Source organism: Protopterus annectens, chromosome 9.part0 (assembly GCF_019279795.1).
Source record: "Protopterus annectens isolate FY-2018-M chromosome 9.part0, PAN1.0, whole genome shotgun sequence".
Classification (NCBI taxonomy): Eukaryota; Metazoa; Chordata; order Ceratodontiformes; family Protopteridae; genus Protopterus; species Protopterus annectens.
Window position 1 is genome coordinate 1,056,344,297 of NC_056743.1, and position 26,173 is coordinate 1,056,370,469.

Genomic DNA, 26,173 nt, shown 5'->3' on the forward strand with positions numbered 1-26,173 from the left:
TACCAGAATCCTTAGTTTTATTGATTGTGTCCATGAAGGATATGATAGCAGTCATTGTGCTGTGGCCTGGCATGAGTCCACATTGTGTAGGGGGCAGACTTTGATTGCTGGGTGAGGAATTCAAGAAGTTGAGTCTGAATACATTTTTCAAAAATCATAGAAAGGGGAGAGAAAATAGCGATTGGGTGGTAGATGGTGAGATCTGTTGGGTCACTGCCTTTATGGAAGCGTATAATATGTGCCAGTTTCCATGTTTTTGGGACGTAGGATTCAAGGATGGATCTGTTTATAAGAATGCTAATAGGGTGGGTAATAGCATCTGCTGCAAGTCATAGGAAGTCTGTGGGTAGACCATCTGCTGTATGGGGAGGGATGTGGGAGGGAAGGGGGAATTTGAAGGGGTTGTGGCAGAAGAGCATGGGTCAGTATGGTGTTGGGCAAATCTGGATGTAGTGTTGGATATAGTACGGATGAAGTGGTTGTTGAAAAGAGTGGCTATATCTGAGTTATTTTTGTTGGAAAATGGAATGGGTTTGGTCTTAGTGCAAGGGTTTAGGAGTGAGGAGATGCCTGTTCAGAATTTTTTTGGATTATTTCTGTCGTTGGCCTGGCATTTTAGGTAGTACTCTTTTTTATCTTTGGTTATTTGTTTTTTTACTTAGTTGCAGATCTGCCTGTAATACTGTAGTGTGGTAGGATTTGTATTTTTTAGTCAGTGTTCCCATGCTTTATCTCTGTTTTGCATTAGTTGTTTTGTTGATCTTGTTAGCCATGGGGCTGAATTAACTTTTACTCTTTTCAAGCGGGAGTGTGAGTTTATTTAGGGTTTCAAGAAATATGTTGCTAAAGCAGCTGACAGCTTCATCTAGGGAAACTTTTTTTAGAATATTCCAGGTGATGTGTTTTAGTTGGTCAATGAATGTTTGGGGGTTAAAGTTGTTTAAATTCCTACAGTGCTTGTAGTGGTGTTCTTTTTGATGGAAGGAAAAGTTCTGAGGATGAAAGCAGGGAGATGGTCACTTAATATATTTGGGATGGTGCCTGCTGAGGAGATTTTGTTAGGGTCACTGACCAGTATGCAATCAAGGATGGAGCCTTCTGAGTGGGATTTGTTTAATGTGGCAGGCAATATAACTAGTTGGGTAAAATGGAATAAGTTTAAATTATAGGAGGGATAGTTTGAACAGATATGGGACCAGTTTATGTTTACATCTCCTAGAATGATGGTTTTGTTTTTGATTGTACTGGAGATCCAGGCAAGGATATTCTCAAGGATAGGAATATTGTTGACTGGGTGAATTTAAATAACTACGATGCATATTTTCTTGGAGGTATTTATTTTTAGGTATGAGATTAGAATTTCAGCCGTGTCAAATTTCGGGATAGAATTGGAAAAGGGAGGTTATGTACTATGAATTAGGGTAGAGGAAGGCAACACTTCCTCCTTTTTTGTGGTGGGGATTCCTGGGGGGAGGAATTCTGAGTCTTTTATAGTTAGTTTGAGCCAAGTTTCAGTGGTAGTAATAATGCCAGGTTGGTACAGGGAAGTCCAGGTATGGAAGTCAGTAATTTTGTTACGAATGCTTTAGAAATTGAGGGTGATTAGCTTTAAGGATTTGTAAGGGGTGGGTTGAGTGGAGATGGTGGCTGAGGTGGGTCCAGGGTTGGGTTGGACAGTTCCACTGAGAGGAATTGTAGAAAAACTATGTGTATGGACTGGGTTCTGCAGTTCTTTTCTAGGGTTCAGCATGTGAGTCTAAGGGGTAAAAGTGGGAGTTATTACGGGTAGGATTTTTAGTTTGGGGAAGAGTAGGGGATGCAGTGGAAAGAGAGTGGCTGTTATATTAGAGTAGCTGTTTGAGTGGGCTGAAGGAGTAGATGTGTTTTTTCTAGGTTTAGCAGGTGTAGTGCTGTAGTTGAATGTAGTTAGCTGGGTAAGAAGAAGTAGGCACGTGTAAGGGAGGACTGAAGTGTAGATCAGGGCTGAAGACGTAGTAGTCATGAGGTAGGGGTGTGGTGTGTTAGATAAAGGTTTTAGGAGGAGGAACTAAGAATACTTTTATATTGGGAATGAGAAGTTGCTGTGGACAAGTTTTATTTAGTTGAAGAGTGGAAAGTGTAGTTTCTGGGAGAAGTAGATGAGATTTAAATCAGTAGAGATGGTAAGATGTAGTTGGCAGGAGAGATGGAGATGGGGGCTTAATTAGAAGTATGTCGGGGAGAGGTGGAGGGTGTGTAATGGAGAGATGATAGGTTGGTTGCTAACTGTGGGTGTGGCTTACTGGTTTACATTTAGGAATAGTGGGGGCAAGTGGGAATTGGGTACAGGGTAGGGGAGCACAGTGAGCGGGTAGACCCACATCTTAGGGTGGGCAGAGAAAACAAATAAACAATCAACAAGCGTGGAACTAAGGTAAGTTAAGCATTTCTACAACCCAAGATGGCTATGATATAGTCAGCATTATACTCCAAAGATTGTTTAAAATAGAAAGACCTTAAAGCGAGAAGTATACTGCACACTATCCTAGCTAGGGTTGCGCTTTCAGCATAGACTGAATTATATTGGCAGGGAAATGATATGGGAAGGGGAGATGTTAGCATCTGTTGCCCTTGGCAGAGTGTTCACCAGTTCAGTAGTGTAGTTAACAACAAATACAAAGTAATAAAGTAGAGCACCTATATGGGTGTTTGCTTTACTAATTAAACTTCGTTGAAGCTATGTCCATTGATGCCCATATCACTGAATGAAATATAGGACAATGGCCGCACTCAAGAGTGGGGAAGGGAACTGGCATAAATCCAAAAGAGACTTAACAAATACACTAAAAAGAATAGAATGACGTGATTTGATTTTCTTTTTATACTAAGTCCAGTTCAATGAAAAGCATACAAAACAGAAACAATGAATTTAATAAAAACGAAAACTACACCCGTATAGTACTAGTAAACTGATTTAAACTAGTGTTGCTGATTGTAAACCATTAAATGCTGCTTTTATTTATTTACTTGAAATATATTTTTTTTTGCCTGAGGTTACTTAAAAGGTTGTTTCTTTAAATGCAGTGTAGATTGAGAAAAGGCATCCCGATATAGACAATAATCCAAATCAGAACATCATCAATAGCATGAAATAGAAAATAGAAAATTTCCCCCAACATAAACACACACACACACACACACACACACACACACACACACACACACACACACACACACACACACACACACACACACACACACACACACACACACACACACACACACACACACACACACACACACACACACACACACACACACACACACACACACACACACACACACACACACACACACACACACACACACACACACATCAGTTTGCCTACTGAGTGAACCTGAAGAAGTCACGTAACCAGACAGTGCTTTCTGGTCACCCTTAAGTGGGGATACGGGTTCCATTAGGGTAACCTGGTTAAAAAATATATAAAATTATCAGTATTGAAACATTTCAAACTATACTGCATATGTAATAACAAAAAAATGAAAAAAAAAAGTACAGGACTACTGTATAGCGAAAGAGATCAGGATTAAGCGTTGTCACCATCTCTCAGGAAAAAAAAGATTTTGAAAGACTCCGATAACTAAATATGTGTAGTGCAATATGATCTTATGGGATTCACCCTAAACCTCGAGGGAGGTGAGGAGGAAATGGGTCCTAACACTAACTAGGACAAGTTTCACAAAGACTGTAAAAGGGTCTAGGTAATTTTTCACTCAAAAGTGCAATGGATTATTAGGAGATTACTGATGACATAGCTTGAAGTATGTTTTAGGGTAAGTTATGAAATTACTGATGAGAACAGGAAGACTGCAATGTGAGGAAATCACTGTTGCTGAAAATGTATTTTCCTGCATTGTGGTCAATGCTGACAGGTCAGTTGTCTATTATTTTACTGAATAACATGTTCACTTTCTGTAGTGCAACTGGTTCATAAATGAAAAGAGACTCTTTTATCCAGTTCACTTACTGGCCAAATAAATAAGTACAAGTGAGATGATATTATATGTACTATCCTAGAAGATGGGAAACTTATCATCAGACAATTTCAGTGAGAATGGAGAAGGCATGAATCTGAATGATTGCACCCACGGAAGAATGTGTGATACGTATTGGCTGTTTTTTCTCTCTTATGCGTGATTTTCGGCAAAGGAGACTTATGTTTGAAATACACAGGACATTTCCAGTTTAGAGTGGAACTCATATGGTAAAGAGTGACACTAAACACAGTGTGGACCGACACAGTAGTGGATAGGTGCCAGATAAATTTAAAGGTTGGCAACTCTAGTAGGGAACCAAACCAATCACATGGGTGTATACAGCATTTGAACAAACCAAGAACCAAGAAAGAAATGCCATGGACACTCAGCAGGCAACAGCCACACACCTAAGTGACAAACTAAAATAATGGCACCAATACTCCAAAACATGATAAAAAACAAACCAAATTTACTAAGAATTATTGAGTGCTTTCATTCCATACACTCTGTTAGGGAAACATATCTGCTCTAGATTTGATTCCTTTATTTTCTGCATTCAATCTGTGTGATTCTGAACAAGTCACTCAACCAGACAGTGCTCCTGGGTTACCCTTTAAAAATAATACTCAGAAAAGTATGTTTGTCCAGCTAACTAGCAAAGAAACAAAGGAACAAAATGTCTGCATTTCAAAAAGAAAAGCAAGAAACATCATAACTAAAAAGGTTTCTAAAGGTAAACACAAATATACAAAGTTAATACTGCATCCTCTTTAAAAATTAACCTGAGTAACAGTTTACTGGCTAAAGTCACCGAGTGAAACATAATAGTCATTTTTTTAAAATCTCTGATATCTAATGTCAATTTGAGTGCCGTTATGTGGATGACATGGTAGCTGAATGTATGGGTGTCATTCATTTGACTGAAAATTCAAAATATTGAAAAAGTGAATTTGTCCCTTCTTCATTGTTGTGTGAGCCTAGTGTTAGTATATATAATTAGCAGGAGGTATGAGGAGTGCAGCCCTGCATATGGAGAATGAAAGTTGTCTTGCTCTTTGCATTAAAAAGTTTTCAATATTTTGAGTTTTCGATATTATGAACTACAACCACATATGTATGATTATATTTCACAACATTGCTGACCCACTACACTGGCATACACTACCTCAACAACAAATGGAAATAATTTTTTATGCAGAATGCCAGCCTTCCCTTGCCCCCCCACACTTTGGGGGCTCACTTTCCACATGCCCTGATAGCTATATATACCAAGTCCAAGACTGCAAAACAGTGTGAAAAGGGCGATGTCTCATTACTCATTTTGTAGCAATCTGTGAAGCAAATGGCCACTAGCAGACAATTTGATACAATGTTTAGGAAGAAAGTTTATTTTATTTACTGAACATACGACAACACACACTGACCCATACAACATTTCTATGCATCTATATAGCTATGTAACTGAATATATATCTATATATGGGTGTAATATACACTGATGAATATAATTCTTCTTGACTTTGGGTTAGGGCTAGAGTTAGGTATAGATAAAGTGATAGCTATAGCATTGTGTATGCATTGTGATACATGTGCAGGGTGTGTGTGCCTTTATCTGTTTTGTGTAGTGGTAATTTTAGGGAAAGGGGCAACAGCAAGGTTAGGGTTAACACATGTGTAAGATGGTACAGGGGGTAAACATATATATACATATATATATATATATATATATATATATATATATATATATATATATATATATACACATACATGCATATACACATAATTGCATACACACACAATTGCATACACACACACACACACACACACACACACACACACACACACACACACACACAAGGCTTCCATACCTTTAGCTGAAAGATTGCTTCAATGAAGGAAAAAAAAATCTGGTATGTGTTAGCAGAAAGCAGCTGATCACATACACTGGATTTTATTATGTGTGCAAAATCGTGGCACAGAGGGGATCAGGGAATTTCTCATTTCCCCACTGTAGTGCGGTCATGGAGTTTGTGTATATAAATAGCAGGAGGTGTGTGGCTCACAGGTTCCTGCATGGAGGGTGCAGGGCAACTTGCACCCTGGAAAAAAAAATTCAGTGCTTTATTTTATTTTATGTTTTTTTTTTTTTTTTTTTTATGTTTTTGTTTTTCAGCACTTCTGTTTGATGAGGTTAGGCTTGATATGTTACTTTGTTGACAAAGCAACATATATCCATATCATATAAATATGTTGCTAAAGATATAGCTATAGATACAGATGTAGACATATAGATATAACAGTATAATTGTATAGTTGTATCTAATTATGTACAAATGAGACGAAGGATTTAACTTAGCAAAAACTTCATAACAGAAAAAGAATACATCTCATTGCTTATCCCTCAGCCCTTTTGCCACAACCAAAATTTTATTTTTAGTTACATCTCTATAATGTCCTTATGCATCACTTTGTATTATATACGTTTTCGATGGTTTTGCCCTGCCAGATAATCCATAAACAATAAAGAAAAATTGTACATATCTTGTCAGTGTATCTACATCCCAAATAAGCTAACGTCTACCAAATAACTGATTTAAGTTAATACACTTTCCTTAAAATTCCTCCAAAAAGTCTCTCAAACATTTGTTATACCACAAATTTCATATTTTCTTAACCAAATCCCAACACAGATGAAGAAAAATAAATCCCTCCAATATGAACTACAGCCTCTGAATTTAATTTTTAATTTATTCAATTGTAAGCCCACTTGTTTATGACAAATTTTAATTTCTGAAATAGCCTGACTAATCCACTTTTTTCTTTGCAAAATAATGTTACTTCACTTCGTTTTTCACATCTTCTCATATATATTTTATTCTGACAGTTTCCATCAAGTTTATTCTTAACATTGTATGAAAGTTGCTATTCATGAGTCATCCCTGTTTAACCACTCTGCTTTTCTTAATAGTTATCAAATAATTTATTAATGGCCAAACATAACCTTTAACATATACTAAACAGAGCAGCACTAGCACCTTCTGATTGATACCATATCCCTGCAGAAATGTCCATAAGTGTCAGGCATGTTTTACAGTATCACATGAAACTATTTTGCCTCATTCTTTTTACGTTTACCAAGCCATCCACTATTTTATTTCACCCTTCTTTTCACTCACTATCCAAACTGCTATTTCTTTTATCAACATTCATTTGCTTGTTTTTAGTGTACCCCATCATACTTCAACTAAATAAATTCTTTCATTTCCCATTAAATTTCACCTATAACATTGTAATCAATAGTGTATAGTATCAATTGTATAACATTAACTGTTTCTAATTCTGTAAATTGATCTTTTCTCCCTTCTTTTTATAGACAGACCTAATAATGCATTGACAAACATTTTCTTCCTGAATATCTAAATTTAATAACTTCTTAAGTAAAATGAAAACACTCTTTTTGCATTTGCAAGCAAATCTTATAAAATACATTAACATTTCTATTTTCTCACGCTAAACTGTTGATATTTATGATTTTAATCATTTAATTCCTCCTTAAAAATACTTTTATATAATTATTTTCATTCTACATCTGAAAAAAGTGGAACTAACCATTCAACTGCCTTCTCCATGCTACTGTACGTAGCACTTTTCTATAAAGTCTTCAACTACAGCCATAACCTGTTCTTGTATGCATACTATTTTTCCATTGCTTGTTTCTATTACCTTTATTCTACTTTCTTTAGAATAAACTATTCTCCCTAGATATGGTGAAAACTAATTTTTTCATTTAAAAAAGTAGAATTGTCTTCACAACAAAGACTTATTTTCCTTATAAATTTATCTTTACTTCTTTGCACTTTCTAAAATATGTATCCCTATAAAATATTATAATCCCATATCATTAGCCCATAGTCCCATCTTTATGATATGTGTTCTTTTCTTCAGAACAACTAATACCATTTGCCCTTGTTTTTAAAAGCCAGCTTCTAAATTTCCCACGACTCTTAGGAAAGACAAACTATATACTTCTGCTATAAATGAGAAACAGCATATCTAACATCAAGATACTGGTTACAATTACCTGCTAAACTTTTAAATCTCTCCCTATTTTAACAAAATGTTTATTGTCACCAAAAATTGTCCATATAGCAAAATGATCTGTAATGTCAGCAATTTTTTCTTCCCTTCTATATCCCTCAACCCAGATAAAAAAGAAAATAATCAGATTCAGTTTTATGATGGCTTCTTATATAAGGAAACCTGTCCTTATCTAGCACTCATTTCCAACATCAATCACATTTCAAAATCTTAAGTTCTTATGCCAACTTTTTTTTTTTTACATTTCTTCTAACAATATGGTTAAAGACCCATCACATTTAAATCCATGCTTACTGCTACAGAGTGCACGTGTTTTGATGTATGAAATTGTCTCTAAGATTTGTTGTGGCATACAGCAATAAAAAGTACAAGTTTGCTTTGATTCCTGCTATCTGCTGCTAATGATCTACCTGCAAAAGACAGAAATCATAGCAAAAATGTGAGTATTCCTATTCTTTACAAATCTGCTATATCAGAATATCTGTCTTGACCAAAACACCAGACAGTATCATTACCCTTTAACTTTGGAGACAATTTCCTTTGTAAAAGGGCAAATACCTAGCATCTAGTAAATATATATCTGTATCACCTTGCTGACACCAAATTAAAACACTATGTCAATGCAGGTTATATTTAATACTATTTCTACTTATTGAAATAAAATTAAGCTTAAGTCTTAACCTTGGTATTTTCTTCCGAACGTGTGGGCAGCTAACACTTAACTTTTCTTTTACATTGTTTAATTGTCTGACCAATAGATACCTTTATTTCCTCAACAGTCCCTTCACCGAATTCATCAGATTCAAGTACTGTAAAAACATTGTGACTCCTCTTTTATGTCATCTATTTCAGCACAAACTAGGCCATTTACAATGTGATTGTCCAACTATTAATAACAACTCAGACTTTGTAGAACAACAAGTGGGTAATAATGCTAGTACCGAGGACACTTTTGTGTTACAATCAAATGCAGATCAGATATCATAACAATTGTTTTGATCTTCAGAAGCCCAAGAAACAAAGGTATGATATCTATACCATGATCATGATTTTGACATACCCCATTTTAATAACATAAGATTTTTTTTTTATTATTCAAATGAGTCTCCTAAAGAAGTACTGAAGCTGAGCCCAATATCTTAATATATGAAAAGATTTTAGATTTCTTGACTAAGGAGTTGAAACCATTGACATTCACTGGCAAATTTTCTGATTCTCTGATTCTGTTTCTAAAAATCAAAGATTTATTAGCTGTTATTAACCCAGAAGAACCATTTCCAGGTAACTCCGAGGTGAGTGTTAATCTTACACATTTAATACAGTATTATATTCCACATGGGTAATATCTAACAACTTAAGTAATATCATTACAAACAGAAGATAGCAGCTCAATATAGAGGCTGTCTTGCAAACACACACATTTGCTTTTATTAGCAAAGATAACACTGATAAAAATTGCCTCTTTGGTGAACAAATGGGGATTAGAAATGCTACACACCAGAATAGACATGTAACACAAAAAACAGAATGTTTGTTATTACATTTTTTAAAGGAATGATGTTGTTCACAGGAAGAAGACGTGTTTTAATATGTCTGAATTAAACAATGACTTCGGGAAACATTGCAAATCATTCTGTTCTGCTCTACATTATCTGTTGACTTTTAGACTTTAATATTGCGTTGTTCAACCATGTAACAATTTTATTAGCAAACTTTCCATGAAGGGTCACTAAGAAAAAATAAAGGGATTTAAAGAGGAATATGTAACAGATATTAGAGTTATGCAAAAAATGATTTGTATAAATTAATTTATACTGAATATCACCATATTTTATACATCGGTGTAAACTTCATAATTAATGGCATAGGTGAAATAGTCAGGAAAACACCTTGAACGAAAGTTCTTTTAGAGTAGTTATTCATTTAAACATTAGTCTACTGAACATATAACATCCACTAGATGCAAGTGTCTGTTTATCTGCCAGAGTGACTTCCACATAGTATGTAGGTGAACACTGTTGGAATCAAACCCTGATCTCTTGGACAGATCTGATCGGTGTCTCAGGTTCTTAACTCATTCAAGCCTATAGTACCTTTTTTGTATTCTTCTAGTTAGCAACCGTAGCTCCTTATGGTGTCCAGATTTTTTTGGGCATGACTTCTTTAACTAAGTAGCTTATCGGCTAATAACAGGCAGTATTAGAAAGGGCAAGGAGATATTAACAATATTACAGTAAGTTTGTCAATCTATGATATCCTGCAGTAGGGAAATGAATCACTGTTTTTGCTTATTTTTCATATTTCATATTTATGTTTATATTTTCGTATCTGAGAGATCTACATGCTATTGAATAGTGTGGTGTGAAATGCTATAATGAGTGAAAAGAAAAGTTATTATCAATGTCCATTTATTTACATTGCTAATCGTATAATTAACCATAAATGTTCATGTTTAGATAATTATCTCAATAAACATGCTTTCAGAGTGGAATTTCTTCTTGTTATGTGAAAGCTTATGTCTGGTTAACAAAAGTGTTCTAACAATATACGTGTAGGTTTCACATTGTCCAATATATGATTATTTTTTTGTGAATGTTTAGCAAAAAATATAATTCTGGGTTTGTGTGCATTATAATATGCAATAGTATTTATGTAAATAGTATGAATGCATTGACTATTATCACTGTAAAAATATGTCTTACAGGTAACATTGCTATTTGTACAGTTTAATAACTTTTGTTGTTCACAAAATATTTATGCTTGTTTATCTTTTACATTTTAAGCTGATTTTCCCCATCAGAAGAAGGGTATCAATATATAGTGATCCGTTACTGGCCACAGTTTCCCTATGAGATGAGGGGCATTAAAGCATAATGAGCCCCTCCTGAATATATGAGCTTTTTGAGGTGAGGCACATTTATATATAATAAACGTCTCCTGCATACACAGTTCTTCCATCAAGTTAAGGGGTATCCATGTGCACTGATCCACTCCTGCATACACACCTTCCCTAACAGGTGAGTGCCATCCATGATTAATGAACTACTTTACACAGTTTGCCCATGAGATGAAGAACATCAGTGTACAATGAAACGTACCAATGTATGGTCTCCCAACCATGGACACGTTTGTCATGAACCCTTCATCCCTCCACAGTTGCTCAAATGAGTACATATCCATATAAAGTGAATCTTCACCACATAATGTTTCCTCACTAGTTGTATGACAGTATGACCGTATGGCACAGCTCTATGGAAAACCTTTATTCCCATCACACAGTTCCCTTTGCAAAATTATCCAGCTGTGAAAAATGTAGCCTTATGAGATATTATTTCATAAATTAAGATATTTTAGTAGCTGATTGCTATAGTGCCAGAGTTGCACAGAACTGCTATGTGATATGCAATTTTTAAAATGCACTCAGCCTTAGAAGGTAGACTTTGCACAGAAAAACAGGGTCTCTTTTAATATTATGGTAGTCTGTGCCACCACCTCTAACACTATATAGGTGCTGTGGAACCCTCATTTCTAGATCATTCATAATTTAGTCTGCAAAAATGAGCTGTACCAGCGGTGAACCAACTTTTCATGATGATTTGACTTCTGTACTAATCTAGTGGTCAGTTTCATGAATTGCTTGGAGCTGTTAAATACTTTGGCAGACAGGGCAGTTACATATCCCATCTCCTAATGCACTGTACCAGGAAAGTCACTGTTTATGTCAGTTTGTATTACAGTCACCAGAAACACATTGTCTCTGGATTGCAAATGCATGCATTTTATTCTTTGTATATGTGCTTTATGAATCTCACTCTCCATGCATATTCCCATAAATCTCCCTTCATTACATCACAATATTAGCTTCAGGTGAGTATTTTTATTATTATACAGTCAATTTTAAGATTAGGTTTGAATGAAAACAGGAAAAATCATGAAACTTTTTACAATAATTAGTAATCATGAAGCATAGATTTAAGTAATTAGGAAGTATTTATTCATACACAATGATCTTGTAAACACTGCAAATTTCTACATAATATAATATCTTAATTCAATATTTTTAAAACAGTATTCTTTCATAAATATATCATCAGTCAGAGAATAAAAACTTTTGAATATATAAAACATGTCTATTAGGTGTCTATTAGTTGTATAATCTTTTTAATAAAGTTAAGGCTTTCACTTGTGTATCTTTTTCAGTACTTTGCTATCCCTTGCCTTTTAATACATTCAGCTTTAAGGCATCACTATGGCCTGATCTTTCATCCTGGGTTATTGCTTATCATGTCACTTCTGTAATCATTAATACCTTTCATGTTCGACATCTATACCCGTGGACATTGCCAAGTGCATGCTATGCACATAGAGTGAATCAAATATTATATTAAATATGTATATAATTAATAGTAGAGTGATCGTGACCAGCCAGTCATTTACTAGTTGTATCTTGACACATGGAATTCCCCAGTATCGTTAATGGCCTATTAACCTATGAGAAATAAATCATAATTAGTCAGAATGTTACAGAACACCCTAGTCTTTCAGAACCTAAACCAGCATCTGTTTGGATGTTTTCCATTGCTTAATGAGCATTTACCTTGCAGACTCTCATTGGCTCAGCTTTTAGTGAGACCACTGGGGTACAGACTCAACACAGGAAGGGTGAAGCAAAGGTGCTAGCCATCTGATAACCATGAAATGCTTTGAAAGATTATCCTTATATTTTGCAGTGTGGAATCATGAAATGGTGGCTTATGGAGCATGTCAAAATGAATGGAAAAATACAAAGGTAGACAAGGACTGTTTAGTTTTCTGAAAGTTTGCTACAAGCACAAGCTCTGATCCTATGAATGGCCTGCCTTAAAGCCAGACATGTCATAACTTTTAAACGATTGTAAAAAACACTTGAATAGTTTCACATTCGCATTGTCTGTTATGTTGTTTCAAGAGAAGTATATGTATCACACCTATGATGAATGTAAAGTCAAGAGATCATCTAAGACTGACATCTACGTTCATAGGAGAAAACTAAGCTAATGACCACTAGGCCTTCAAACCTAGCTATGGAACTCAAATATATCACGTGAATTATTGAGCCTTAGAGGTTATTTAAATGGAAATGTGTAAGCTAGGGGAAGATTTACAGTCTTATCTGCCCATTAAAGACATAGGTGCTAGTCACCAGGTGTACGTCTGATTTCCTATCCACTGGTCCAGGTTTCTGTTGAACAGCATTAAGGAAGAGCTCTAATTCACATGGTTAAGCAGCCTGTTACAGTGACATACCTGCCCCTCTAACATGTCCTATTTATGTAGCAAACAAAGCCTAAATCCCTAGATTGAGTAATTCTGATACTATTCATTTCATGCCTATGCAAAAGGTCTATAAGAGTGGTATCCAGGGATGCCGTCTATGCCAGACATAGATCATCTCTCACTAGCCTGCAGAAGACAGAGTTCAGAGATAGGGTTTGAGATGATCTGCAGAGGACATGCTGTTTATGCCTCTATTCTTTTTGTTAGGAACCTCTATGGACATTCCAGCCAATGCATGTGTCTGGTCAGGTACATTCCAAAGGGGAGTGTTATACTCAATGATTACCCTGATGAGAGGGGAATGCAGTGGAATGATGACTTACTTGGACTAAGATGCCATGCCCTTGCTAAAATGTTGAGCAACATAGAGTGATTCCCTTAACACATGTTGGTTGAAAGCCAGGTTACTATCTACATGCATACCCAAATCCATGACTACTGGCTGTCTTCTCAAATGGAACTATTATGAATTTCTTGGCAGTGAGTTTTAAGCCATAGTTTTGGCACCAGTCATTTGTTTGTGTTAGTCCTTCCAGTAGGATGTTAGTGTCCTGAGGATTATATGACTGCTCCTAGTCAGCGATCATCTGAAACCCTCAGTCAGCCAGAGGCCCTTGACATTGGCCTTGACTTCCAAAAAGCAGAAAAAGAAGAGGACATAGTACAGAGCCCTAAGGGACTCAGTTAGGGACTAGCTTCTTTGTGGAGGTGGTCTCCCCTGTCCTAACTTCCAGGGTCCTATCTGAGAGCCAGCTGGCTGTCTAGTGTGCAACATATGGGTTTATGCCTATATCCAAGTTTGTTTACAATGCCCAAGTGTGGAAATGTATCAAATGTCTTTGCCAGATCAAGGTAGGCAGTATACACTATTTTGCCCTCATCAATTGCCTCGATGACCTCCTCAAAGTAGATATGATCTGCCCTTGACCAATCGACTTAGTCTTTATTTTGTGGAATTTAAAATGACTAATCTGATAACAGATGGTAGTCCAGTCAATCTGAAGCTGTGTATTGTTAGTTTTTAATGTCTGCATAGAATAAGGTGGCTAAAGATTGAGGTACATGTTATTTTTGTTGGCAAGTTATCTATGTGCAAAAATTACAACCGGTTGATTCAAAGTTGTGCATCTTACATTTTGATACAGGGAGACAGATGTGAGTCAGAAACATATGCAGTGCTCCAGAAGTTCTTTGTTTCCTGAATATGTATACTGCACTGACAAATATTCAAAGAGGATTCGATCTGCTTATAGCTATGTATATGGAACCTAAAGCAAGTCTATACTGTCACAGTAGTTAGTTCTGGAAAAAACAGAGAACTACAGGTGACAAAAGAGGTACTTACCCCATAGATACTGCCCAATATACACAGTGCAAAGAAATGTTTATGATAAAAAGAATTTATATTAGTACTTGCAGGATATGAATGCACCTTTGTTCAATAAGTCCAGTAGCTGTATTTGATCTCTAAATGATGCACTGTGAGTTCACTGTGGCCGATTTTACACACTTTGTTTCTCCTGCAGGTTTGACAATGTCCCAACAGCATACTATATGCCTGCATTGAAATTCACTTGTGGTATCTCTTAGTCATACATTCACCTGTCCAAGTATAAAATGTTAAAGGAAGCAAAAAACTTATTGTCAGGAACCCATGTCTTCCATAAAACCGCTACTATCAGACTGTGTGCTGTCATCCCGTAGAATTAAATCTGAAACAAACACAAATAAAGTAAGGAGTTCTGTAGTTTTAAAGCTGTCCAGTTTATATGGCTTACATTGCTTTAATGTATTAACAAACACCTTCCAGTTCTGGTGGTCAGTTTATTTGTGTATATGGTACTAAAGTCATAAGAAATATGCAAAAACATTACATCTAAATATTTGTATGCAATTTAATATTTGAAAACAGCATAAATGACAATGAACTTGGACATTTGATAGTGAGATCTAATTAAACTAGATGGTATCACTAAAATTAATATACAAGGTGTGCATTTAAATATAATATTATAGCAATAACCCATGCCTGGGTGTGGGTAATGCTGGATTTACTCATGGTTGGTGTGGTTTGGTCACAAGGGCGAAGCCCGAGTGGCCAAACAAAGCCAACCGTGGGTAAATCCAGCATTACCCATACCCAGGCATGGGTTATTGCTATTATACAATGACATTATTTAAGAAAAAAAATAATTACTTTTCTTAAGTAATGGCATTGTATAATGCCTCATTACTGCCCTTCTGCAGCTGTCTGGTATTCTGCAGCAGTTCTGATGTACTGCGCATGTGTATGCCTACTCAGTACATCAGAGCTGTGGGCAAAAGCAATGGAGAAAGCAAGATCTCTGTTCTTTTTACAAACAGTCTCCCTATGTTAAAGGAATTTAACATAGCGAGACAGCTTTAAAAAAAAGCAACGGAGAATCTCTCCATTTCTTTTTTTAAATCTGTCTCACTATGTTAAATGAGTTTAACATAGCGAGACAGTGTGAAGCAACGGAGATCTTGCGTTCTCCGTTGCTGTAAAAAAAGAGTTATAGTAATGGAAAAAGTCTGGGCGACCGGACCTTTTTCCATTACTATAACTCTGATTTACAATGTGCACGCTGACCAATCAGCGTGCACGTTTTTGAATATTAATGGGGGGGTCATTGTATAATTGCAGTGTGAAAATGAAACAGGTGTTGAGTGTTAAGTTTAGTGCACTACCCAGCATGAATAATTACACATAATGGACATTAAAACTGTTTTTTTTTAATGAAAACAATTGCACCACAAAATATATTTGTGTACTTTTGCTATTTTTTACAAGTAAGCAAAATATTTTCTCTACACAAGTTGAATAGATTGGTTGTATATAGAGAAAACAGTTAGAATTCTTAAGAACCAACATTCTATGGAAGCACAGAAAAATAAGTATTTCTTTACATGTAAGTTAAATGCAATGCCCATCACAAAGATTGGCAGACAATATAAATGCTGAAAATTTCTTGTGTCTAGAATATCTTGTCTGTTATCCATCCATCCATCCATCCATCCATCCATTCTTTTATCTGAAATGATTGACCTGCTAGGGATCATGGCAGTAGCAAGCTCAACAGGCTGGCAGGACTTACCTATTCCCAACAACTGTTCCCAGTTCATCCTATAGGATCTCCACACATTCCCAGGAAAGCTGAGTGATTAAACTTTACTGCAGGTCCTTGGTCTGCCCAGAAACCTTCTTCCAGTGGGTCATATCTTGTACACCCAAGCAGAAGATATCCATAGGGCATCATCACAAGGTGCCCAAACAATTTTCCTGTTTCCTTGCTGCCTGCTGGATCATAGGTTCATAGGTTGGTACTAGGCTATCGGCCCTAGGACCTATGCAAGCCTAGCCATAACAATTCCCTGGATATTTCTTCCCACAATATTTACTTCTTTGGACCCCTGTCTAGCAGGGTGACTGACGTGATCCCCGGGGTGAATTTCCTATCTCCCATCCAATCATCAAGGTTCCTTTTGAAGAGGGCCAGTGAGGTGCTCTGCTTGACATGTATGGACAGTCTGTTCCAGAGTCTGGGGAGTCTCTGGATCAGGATCAATATCTATATTCTGAGACATTATTGGACAGCTTATCTCTCCCCTATTTCTGTTTCATATACAAAGACTGAGTGATTCACAGCACTACAAAGTAACCTCATTTTTCATACTTGTTAGGCAGTCTCGTCAATTTTCTCACATTTTAAAAGGATATAACTATATGGAAGGAGGAGAACATAACATGGTAAATTGACAGCTCTTTCCTCTACCTCCTCTTTCATTACATCACTGCAGTGCAGTAGAAAGTCCAAAATAGTACAACATCTGCTGGTCAGTCTCCTGAATCCTTTTCTTCCCCTCATGAGCAAAAATCCAAGATGCTTAACCATGTGGGCAGCTGCAGCTATCGATCCTGCAAGGTGCAGTGCTATATCTTATGAAACAAAACCATGACCTCTGATATGGAATGATGATTTCTATCCCAGTTATAGAAGTAAATGTCTCCAATGCACAGTGAAAATCTCTGGACTTGAGCCAAAAATAACAATCTATATACAACTAAGATGTAATCCACATATGAACAGACTGGATCTTCTCCAACCCACAAGTGGTTATTGTAACTCCTCTCCATGAGAATCATGAACAGGAGAAAAGACAAGACATGTCATTTATGGAGACCTTTACCCACTCTGAATATAAGTAACATAGTGGTAAGAATGCAGTAACAGCCCCCTCCTGTTCAAATTAAGGGACAAAATGGCACATAGGCAGTAGCAGCTCTGTTACCCCCTACTGATGTACCACCTCCTACAAGTTGTTCCAGAGGGCATGGCCTTGTATGCCTCCATCAGGTTTACAAAATGCACCTTGTCTATACTGATGACTTTCTATGATCCCTTCAAGAGACATGCAAGAAAAAGACCAGAATCACTGCCCTATGAAGAGGGTGGAATCAGTACTGTTCCTCCAAAATTAGAGGTTCATATATCAGGTATAGAGTTTTCCAGGGAATTGTGATCCCCGTAAAACAAAAACAGATCCTCCTGCTCCACGCCCTGTTTGAAAATGGAGCCATGAACCCAGCTTGCTACTCTACATATAGTTTTCCTACTTTTCACCTAACACTGAAAAGATAGGCTAACCATGACCCTCAATGATATCTAATGCTTTCAGTATTTTCAGGCAATTGTTTTCAGCTCCCACCATCTTGCATATTAGAGCTGTTTAATTGCCACAGTGACCTTATGCACAGAAATGGGTTTGATCTTACCATTTGCTTGACATTATTTAAATTCATTGACCCTCACTTGCCACATCTTAAATTCTTGAAACTATTTAGTTAAGAACTAATCTGCATGCTCCAAAATAACTTGGATACTGCAATGTTATATTCTATGCTGCACTTATTCCATAGTGATGTCACCATGGAATTAGTATATTTTATTAGGGATGAAGGATTTGAGATCCCATCATGGGAGTGTTAGGTTAGTTGGAGCAAGAGCTTGAAGCCTCTCCTGCCATATTGCATGGGATATTATAATAACTTATATTTCTACTTCTGACATTTTGTTCATTCTTGGTAGTCTTGTGGTGATTTATGTTTTATAATTCTTAGTGTAAACTTAATCTGTCTTATTCTTAGATTTGCACTCAGTTGTGTGTTGATTGGTTGCAGTAAACTGACTTGTGATTACTTGTGTACCTACTTCTGGTCGATACAGCAGCCTCTATGCAGCCATTGACATGGTTATACAGAGTGTTTGAGAGAAATTCAGTATAGGCTGCCATATTTTCTGGGTTTGGAGGGATATTGAATTTTGACAAGCCATCACTTAATAAATAGTAATTTGCTTTGGAATAGTTCCTAACTATTACTGATTTTAATGGGATTACAGACTTGATTTTGATTTGGAAGGAGACAACTGTATGGTCAGACCTTATCAAGGAGGATGAGATATGGGGGGGGGTGCAGTGTTCTCCCATATCTGTAAGCATGAGGTCCACTATGTTGGAGCATTAAGAGGGTTTATGCACTCTTTGGTCAATGGTGTTTGTATTTTCAAAGTCCAGGAACTCTGTGCCTATAGATTTAAGGCTGTGTAGTATTCCCAGTCTATAGAGGGATAATTAAAAGTCGCCCATGAGTAGGATGTTAGGTTGGATGGTAAGTGTCTCCAGTAGGTCCAAGTATGCATTGTGAGCTTCTTGGGACATGGTAGGTGACCTATAGCTGGCTAGGTTATGGTACAGGATTTTGTCTATGGTGATCTACATACAGGAGAACTCGAACACATCATCATGTTTGACCACCCTTGAGATATGCCTGTTATTGATTTATATTGAAACACCTCTCCCTTTAACCCTTGTCTGTGCAGCTACTGGTCTAAAAGTGGGGAAAGCACTAAAACCTTGTACTACCGGTATACTCCCTGCCACTTTAAACCATGTCTCACTAACTGCACATATGCCTATATTCTTGACTGTGAGTAGAGCAGGGAGGGAGTATAGTTTTTTTTAGGCTCCTGGCATTTAGCAGTAATACCTTGAGGTTCATTTGAATTAATTTTTCTATGTTGGTAGGTTTATCAATTTGGCATTGCTTAAAAAGGCACTATGGGGTGGATATAGTTTTGCCAGTATTCAAAAGCCTAGAGGATAGAGGTGCAGACCATTCTTGGCAAGGCTACATAGTCTGTTAACCATGTCCTCTCAAGCTGACAAATATTGGATCCCATTAGAATGAAACCGAAAAGACAGCCATTTGTTGAAATCAATCAGTTTTTGCTCATTTTGTGGCATTATTCTCAGTGATGGTAATATGTTGCTCAATGCCAGGCTCATACCAGCCTGAGACATATAGTCTGAAAGCTCCACAATGTATTTTGACCAGTGTTTTGACAGAAAGGCAGTAACAAGCACCTGATCTTTGTTTTTCCATTGGGTCATCTCTCCCCTATCTCAAGAAATTGTGTGGAAAGATTGACTTGAAATGTAGCTGTTTCATCAAACTGAAATGTCTTTTTTTTCATTACAGCACTTCCTTCCTATTTGTGTTCTTTACAATCAGATCGCCATCAGAGCCTAACTCTAATATCTACAGCTGGTAACAGGAATTTTGTAATCAGAATTCAGACTAACGCAAAGCCATCATGATCTACTCTATTCATATCATATATTGTATGTATTGTTCGTGTGTTTTTATTGCAATATTATTTTTCTGTTAGGCATTATTTGTGGCTAAAACAGTGCGGAATATCTTTATCACAAGTGCTCTTATTCTTTTTGAATCTTGATTTATGCCTGATTTTGTATCTTCTGTTGATCACTGTATTACCCTGGTAAACAAAGTGAAACAAACAAGCAAATATACAAACCTCTGTGGATCAGTGTATTACTCACTGAAATACTGGAATATAAACAGCTATAAAAGTACTAAAGAACAAATCCTGGAGCAGAATTCACAATACTGCTACTACTGCAATCCCACCACAGACTAAGCCTCCAGATTTTGCAGAAATGTACCAGTAATGCTGTTTATGAAAAAATGCTATAATAAATGAAGACACAAGGCTCAAATCTGGAAATTGTAAACAGTTCTGCCACAACTGCAAACTAAACTACAAAGATTAAGGCCCCAGACAGTGGTCAAAATGCAAACAACTTTTACCAGTAATTCTACTTATGAAGGCAGAAGTGCAGTATAGCATGTAAAGGATGCTAAAATCTTGTAGTAATACAGAAGCTTTCCACAACAGCAAAATGAAGCTATAAGATTAATGTTCCAGAACAAACAAACAAAAAATGCAAACAGATAACTTTCTGGCTAAAACATGAAAAAAATCAGAAAAGTATGCAAGAAGTATCACCATATAGGTAACTATAAATGCAATGCGAAATATTTAAGCTGAATTTAAATAAAAACTTTTTTTTTCTTCCCTTTGGATGAAAAGTTTGTTTCTCCTACTTTGGAGGTTTCAACATCTCCTAAATTCTTGAATAAAAGACCCTGGATGGGTGTAGCACTATGCTAAATGCAGCTGATTTGCTGGAGAGGGATCCAGTCAAGTAAAGCCAATATATGAGCAGTGGTCCTATGGTTAGAATTTCAGAAAATTTAGTTTAATGCCTCAGTGGCATGGCAGGGGAAAAACAGTATCAAAGTAAATAGAAAGGCACTGGAATGTAACTTTAAACAGGTAAATGATGAGCAGAACATAAGATTCTTGTAGCAAAACTAGTATAGAAATAGTTGTATAGGTACTGAAGTACACATCCTGGAGCAGAATTCACAGTACTACCACTAATGCTATCCCACCACAGACTAAGGCACCAGACTATGCTGAAATTTACCAGTAATGATGTTTATGGAAAAAATACTTGTCAAAACAAATGTTAAGGGTTTGTGGCTGAGCAAATAAGAGCATAACTGCCAACCTTGAGCAATTATAAACTTTCCACCAAGATCATTTAAGGGGACCTGTCTCCCAAGCAAAAAGTGGGTATCAAAACTATGGGCTAAAACTAAACACAGAGAAAGGTTAACTATCACATTGACAACATGCCCCTGAAAACTGATCCCAGAGTTAGGAATCTGGGAGCGTATGTTGAGAATTAACTGAACTTGGATCACCACATATCCATTGTTGTAAGGAAGTTCTTTTTATTGTGCAGCTTATATAGAAAGGTACTGCCTCCAGATCTGGGGTTATAATTGTTCAAATGTAATTGGCACTCATTAGGCCAATCATTGAGTATAACGTCCCTTTTGGTATGTAACTGTCAAAGCACTTGTCAAAAGTGGAATGACCTCAACACTTTCTCTCTAAAAAAATTAAGGAACTAAATCATAAAATCTATGCAGACCATGTCAAAGCCTTGTTGATCTTCTCAGTATCATACCGGCTGATGACCAGGTGACCTCTCTCTCTCAAGTTCAAGGCTTTAACAGACGATCTTCTGTCAGAACTATTACAAATCTGCAAATCAATTGGTATCATTAACACCCAACCAAGGGACAACAATCTGTTTTGCAAAATAAATAGGGCATGTTGGAGGGATAGGCATATCTCACAGAGAATACTGCTTCTATGGAACTGCCTTCAATTCTACATAAGCAAAGAACTTCTCTTGTTATGTTCAAATGTAATTTGGATGAACAAATGGGTAAATGCAAATACCCCCACCCACCCTGGTTTAGGACCCCTGTGTCTGATGGAGAGGAGAAACATGTAAATCTCCCAATATGTCCTTATTTGTCTTATTTCTAGTGTATGCGAAAGGTAAGGGATAAAAAACTACAATGGGAATGTAAGGCTAGGCTTCTTAAGTTCCTCACAAATCAATAGCCTAGTGACTATCTACAAAACTATCAGCCTATTAGATGTTGATAATTAGGAGCTGGCTAAGCATTGCAGTGTTCTGTAAATAAAAAGCTGTAGATGATATTCAAATATAGGATAGTAGTACCACTTCAGGAGTTTATAAATAAAAGTGCATATAAAGAAGGGTGTATCACACCTTAATGAAAAACAAAACATAATTTACTTAATCAAATGCATACAAGTGTTCTGCTTGGAACTTTTATAGGAACTTGCATGTTTCTTTGGAGGTGGTCGCCAGTATCTTTTGTGCTGGTGGTTGATAAAAGGGTTAGTGAATGAACAGCATATTGATTGATAGGGATTAGTCCTTCTTTGTATATTACCATGCATACCTCACTATAAAGTAGGTGACTTACATTTTAGGCTGTTTTTAACAGACTTGCTAAGTTCCCGTATATTTTGTCCTCATACATATATTACGTTTGAATTTGGCTTCAGCCATATAGTTTCTGCTGTAATGGGAATGGGAGAGATAACTTACCAGTTTTGCAGAGGCCTGTTGTTTCCTACAATAGTTTTAGAAAGCATTTTTTTTAATTTGTGTCAAATTGTTTTTAAACTTGGGGTCAACAGATGAAGAAAAGTATATTGTGGAGGATGATTATTGCTGAGAACTGCATAAATGCAGGCTGCAGTTCTGGGTGTTCAGCAACTGGTGATGAATGTTTCAGTTACTTCTCCATTAGCCATTCTAAGCATACTTGGCTCTCTTAATGGTCAGCAAAGCAGAATTTCTCAGTGTGCCCATTACATGGATACAACAACCCATAGCCTGCATTTCCTGTAGGTCAAACTCGCCAGGGAACAGATTGTAGAAAGTGAGCTTTACCATGGGAGGTGCTGCCATTCTCTGTGTAAGGACTCTTCTCGCCTGTACTCCCATCTTCTGTGCCAAAGTAGCAAACAATCCCCCTATCACATGACATTGTGATTGAACCACACCATAATGTGCAGCAGATTATATCCAGGAAGTCATGTCATGTACATGATGCTGAGGGATGGAAGTGTAGAATAGTTACCATGCAGCTCACAGGTAAACCCATATGCGAAGCGGTCAGGAGAATATCAAGTACTCTAGTTCTCCTGCCAATATTTCACAGTATATCCATACAATATGTTGTGTTGCTAAAGTCTGCATCAACAGAACATATTGTATGAATGAATGATAATAGAGCTGCCCATCATTTAGAGCAGGAAACAAGAACAAAACCATGTAATAGGTAACAAATCACTATACTGTTCAACCTTTTAGTGCAAGATTTGGGAACAGATCAAACATGCTAAATCAGAGACACATTGCAGACAGTGCTCTTACATATTGCTTTGAATAAATGGTTTTGCATTGCCATGCAGTTACACAAAGATGCAATGTCTGAATCTCAGTGTCTGAGCAATTTTCCCCATTAACATCAAGGCTTATGTTATTTAGAAACTGGAGTCCACAAAGATTTACTTGTACCCAGTTATATTATGAAGACCATATCCAACATACTGGATAGCATTAGGGTCTTTATGGAAAATCAGGGACTGCTGTCTGGTATGCAAATGGCCATATTCAGGGGCAGATGAGAACTACACTAAATGTTGCTAGCATATCATGTTTTACATTACCATGACTGATTTTCTTTGGAATGCAAAATCAGATAGTCAGATCTGTCATCAGTTTTAAGTTGCCCTCTGCAACACTTTGCCAGACTTCCACATACATCTTGGGGTACTAAGCAAACATTTATTGCACAGATGCAAGCTAACAGCTCCACAGTTTAACAATGTGGATTCCTTTCACAGAGATACTTTCTTTAGATATTCTACAAGATGACTTCCAAGCTAGGGACTACAGTAATTAATTATTTGCTAGAATAAAAAAAACTGTTTTTGGAGCAGTTGCTACAACTATATATCTAACCATGCTTCTTACTTTCATATGGATTTAGGGTTTGCATTTATATGGCAAATGTGTCTGCTTATCCCTGTGAGGTCTAAGTGTCATGTGATAGATTGTTTTTTCTTCTCTTTCCTGCCACCTGGTATTGTGGCTTTGGTGCATCCTCCTAATATTGTTTATTGCTTCCTCCTAATTTTCTTTGGTAACTCCTGCTCCAATGAATGCACTGCAGTTTGATTTTTTTTTTGTTTGAATGTATTCACCCATCCATCACAGCAACTCAGGAATTCAGTTGCATGGCCTATTGCATATCACCAATTCATACTATATTATTTTGAAAGAAAGAAACATTAGAAGTTATGCCCCTCGCAAAAGCCTTGTTACCGATTGTCCACAACTGGAGAGATATTCTAAGTCTGAGGTTCTTTTAAGATCAGTAGTTCTAGGAGTTCTGACAGTAATATGAAAACTCTGAGAAATTTGTGGTATAGCACATTCATTCAAGTTTTGTTGGAAGTCTGTGAATTTCTTTAGAAGGTTCTTGTACAGAGGGGTGGCTTAGAATTGTGAACAAAACTGTTGACACATTGCTTGATTGTCTTTAACCCTCTAGAACAGTATATATGCAGCTTAGGCAAAGTACATATAAAAAAACTGCTAATATGGCTGGATCACAACACTTTTCTCCATTAACATCAAGGCTTATGTTAGAATTAATGTTATGACCCCATACTCAGCGTGAGCTTCATTCCAGATTATTTTGGGACTTTATAAATGGAAAGTCAATCTGTTCTTAAACTACATTTACCCATGCCTCAAAAGTTAGCTTTTCTGTATTTTTTGTTTTCCAAGAAAAGTAATGGTATCTCAGTCATTTTACCTGCCTGATTACATGCACCAAATGTCATGGATAGTCTGCTTCCTGAAATTATAACAAGCAAGCCCATATGAGTTTCCCAGCAAGTTAAAAACATAATTGACAGGCCAATCAGCCTATTGCAATTTGAAACACCCTGCTAAAATATAACTATCCCATCTTATTTTAAGCTCAAATCCTCATTAAAAATGTTGCTGACTACTAAGTTTGTTTACCCCTATCCTTATTCCACTTTCTATATAGCATGTGATGAAGTAGTGCTGGATACTATTCGACTTTATATATAGGCAGAAATGTAATGTCGCTATTGTGCTATTTGTTTATACACTGACTTTGTTCATGTTAAGTACATTTATCATTGATGTATATTTAAATATCTGCTCTGTACTGTTTACATTCTAGTGTCCTTTACCTGTTGGCTGAAAGTTTGCATATGAGAATGGTATTAATAGTTTTGGTAAATGTCCTTAACTATATAGCTAAAGTTGACTTTGGTGTCTTAGAATATATCATCTAGAATCGTTCTGCACCAGGAATAACAGAAAAAAAACTTCCATAGTTTCAGTTTCCAGTGAAGAAGGTCATGCTTTACAGATTTAAAACTTTGTCTGGTGATAGAATTCTCTTCTAACTGTGTGAAAGAGAACGTTGTAAGTATAGGAGATGTTCCCTGGCTAGTATGGATTGATTAATGTTATTTTATAGCAGTGCAGTTGAGCATATGCAGGGTGATTTATTTATTTAATTTATTTATTTAACATTTGTTGACTGGGAAAGTCTGACCAGGACAGAGCCTATTTTTAAGGGAAGCCCATGGGGAAACATGTATGGGGATGCATGTTTTTGGAGTGTGGAGGAAACCCATGTGAACACAGGGAGGATATGCAGACTCCACACAGAAGACCCCACAGCCGAGAATCAAACCAGAGGACCAGTTGCTGTGAGGTGACAATATTAACTGCTGCACCACTGCACCACCCCAAATGGAGAACAAGATATTTTATAAATATGTGAACAGCGGGTATCTGCTTGTAGGCTGAACCAATGCATATTTTAGGTACAGATCAATAA

General features: G+C 36.7%; 1 protein-coding gene across 2 annotated transcripts in view; it reads right to left on the reverse strand.

Moving 5' to 3' along the window:
- Positions 1 to 9,581: 9,581 nt before the first annotated feature.
- TESPA1 (thymocyte expressed, positive selection associated 1) overlaps positions 9,582 to 26,173 on the reverse strand; it is a 280,218-nt gene continuing 263,626 nt past the window's right edge. For both annotated transcript variants that reach the window (XM_044083864.1, XM_044083863.1), the window contains exon 12: positions 9,582 to 15,146. In XM_044083864.1, coding sequence (XP_043939799.1) covers positions 15,079 to 15,146 — 68 coding nt within the window. In that variant the 3' untranslated portion in view covers positions 9,582 to 15,078. The remainder of the gene's footprint in view (positions 15,147 to 26,173) is intronic.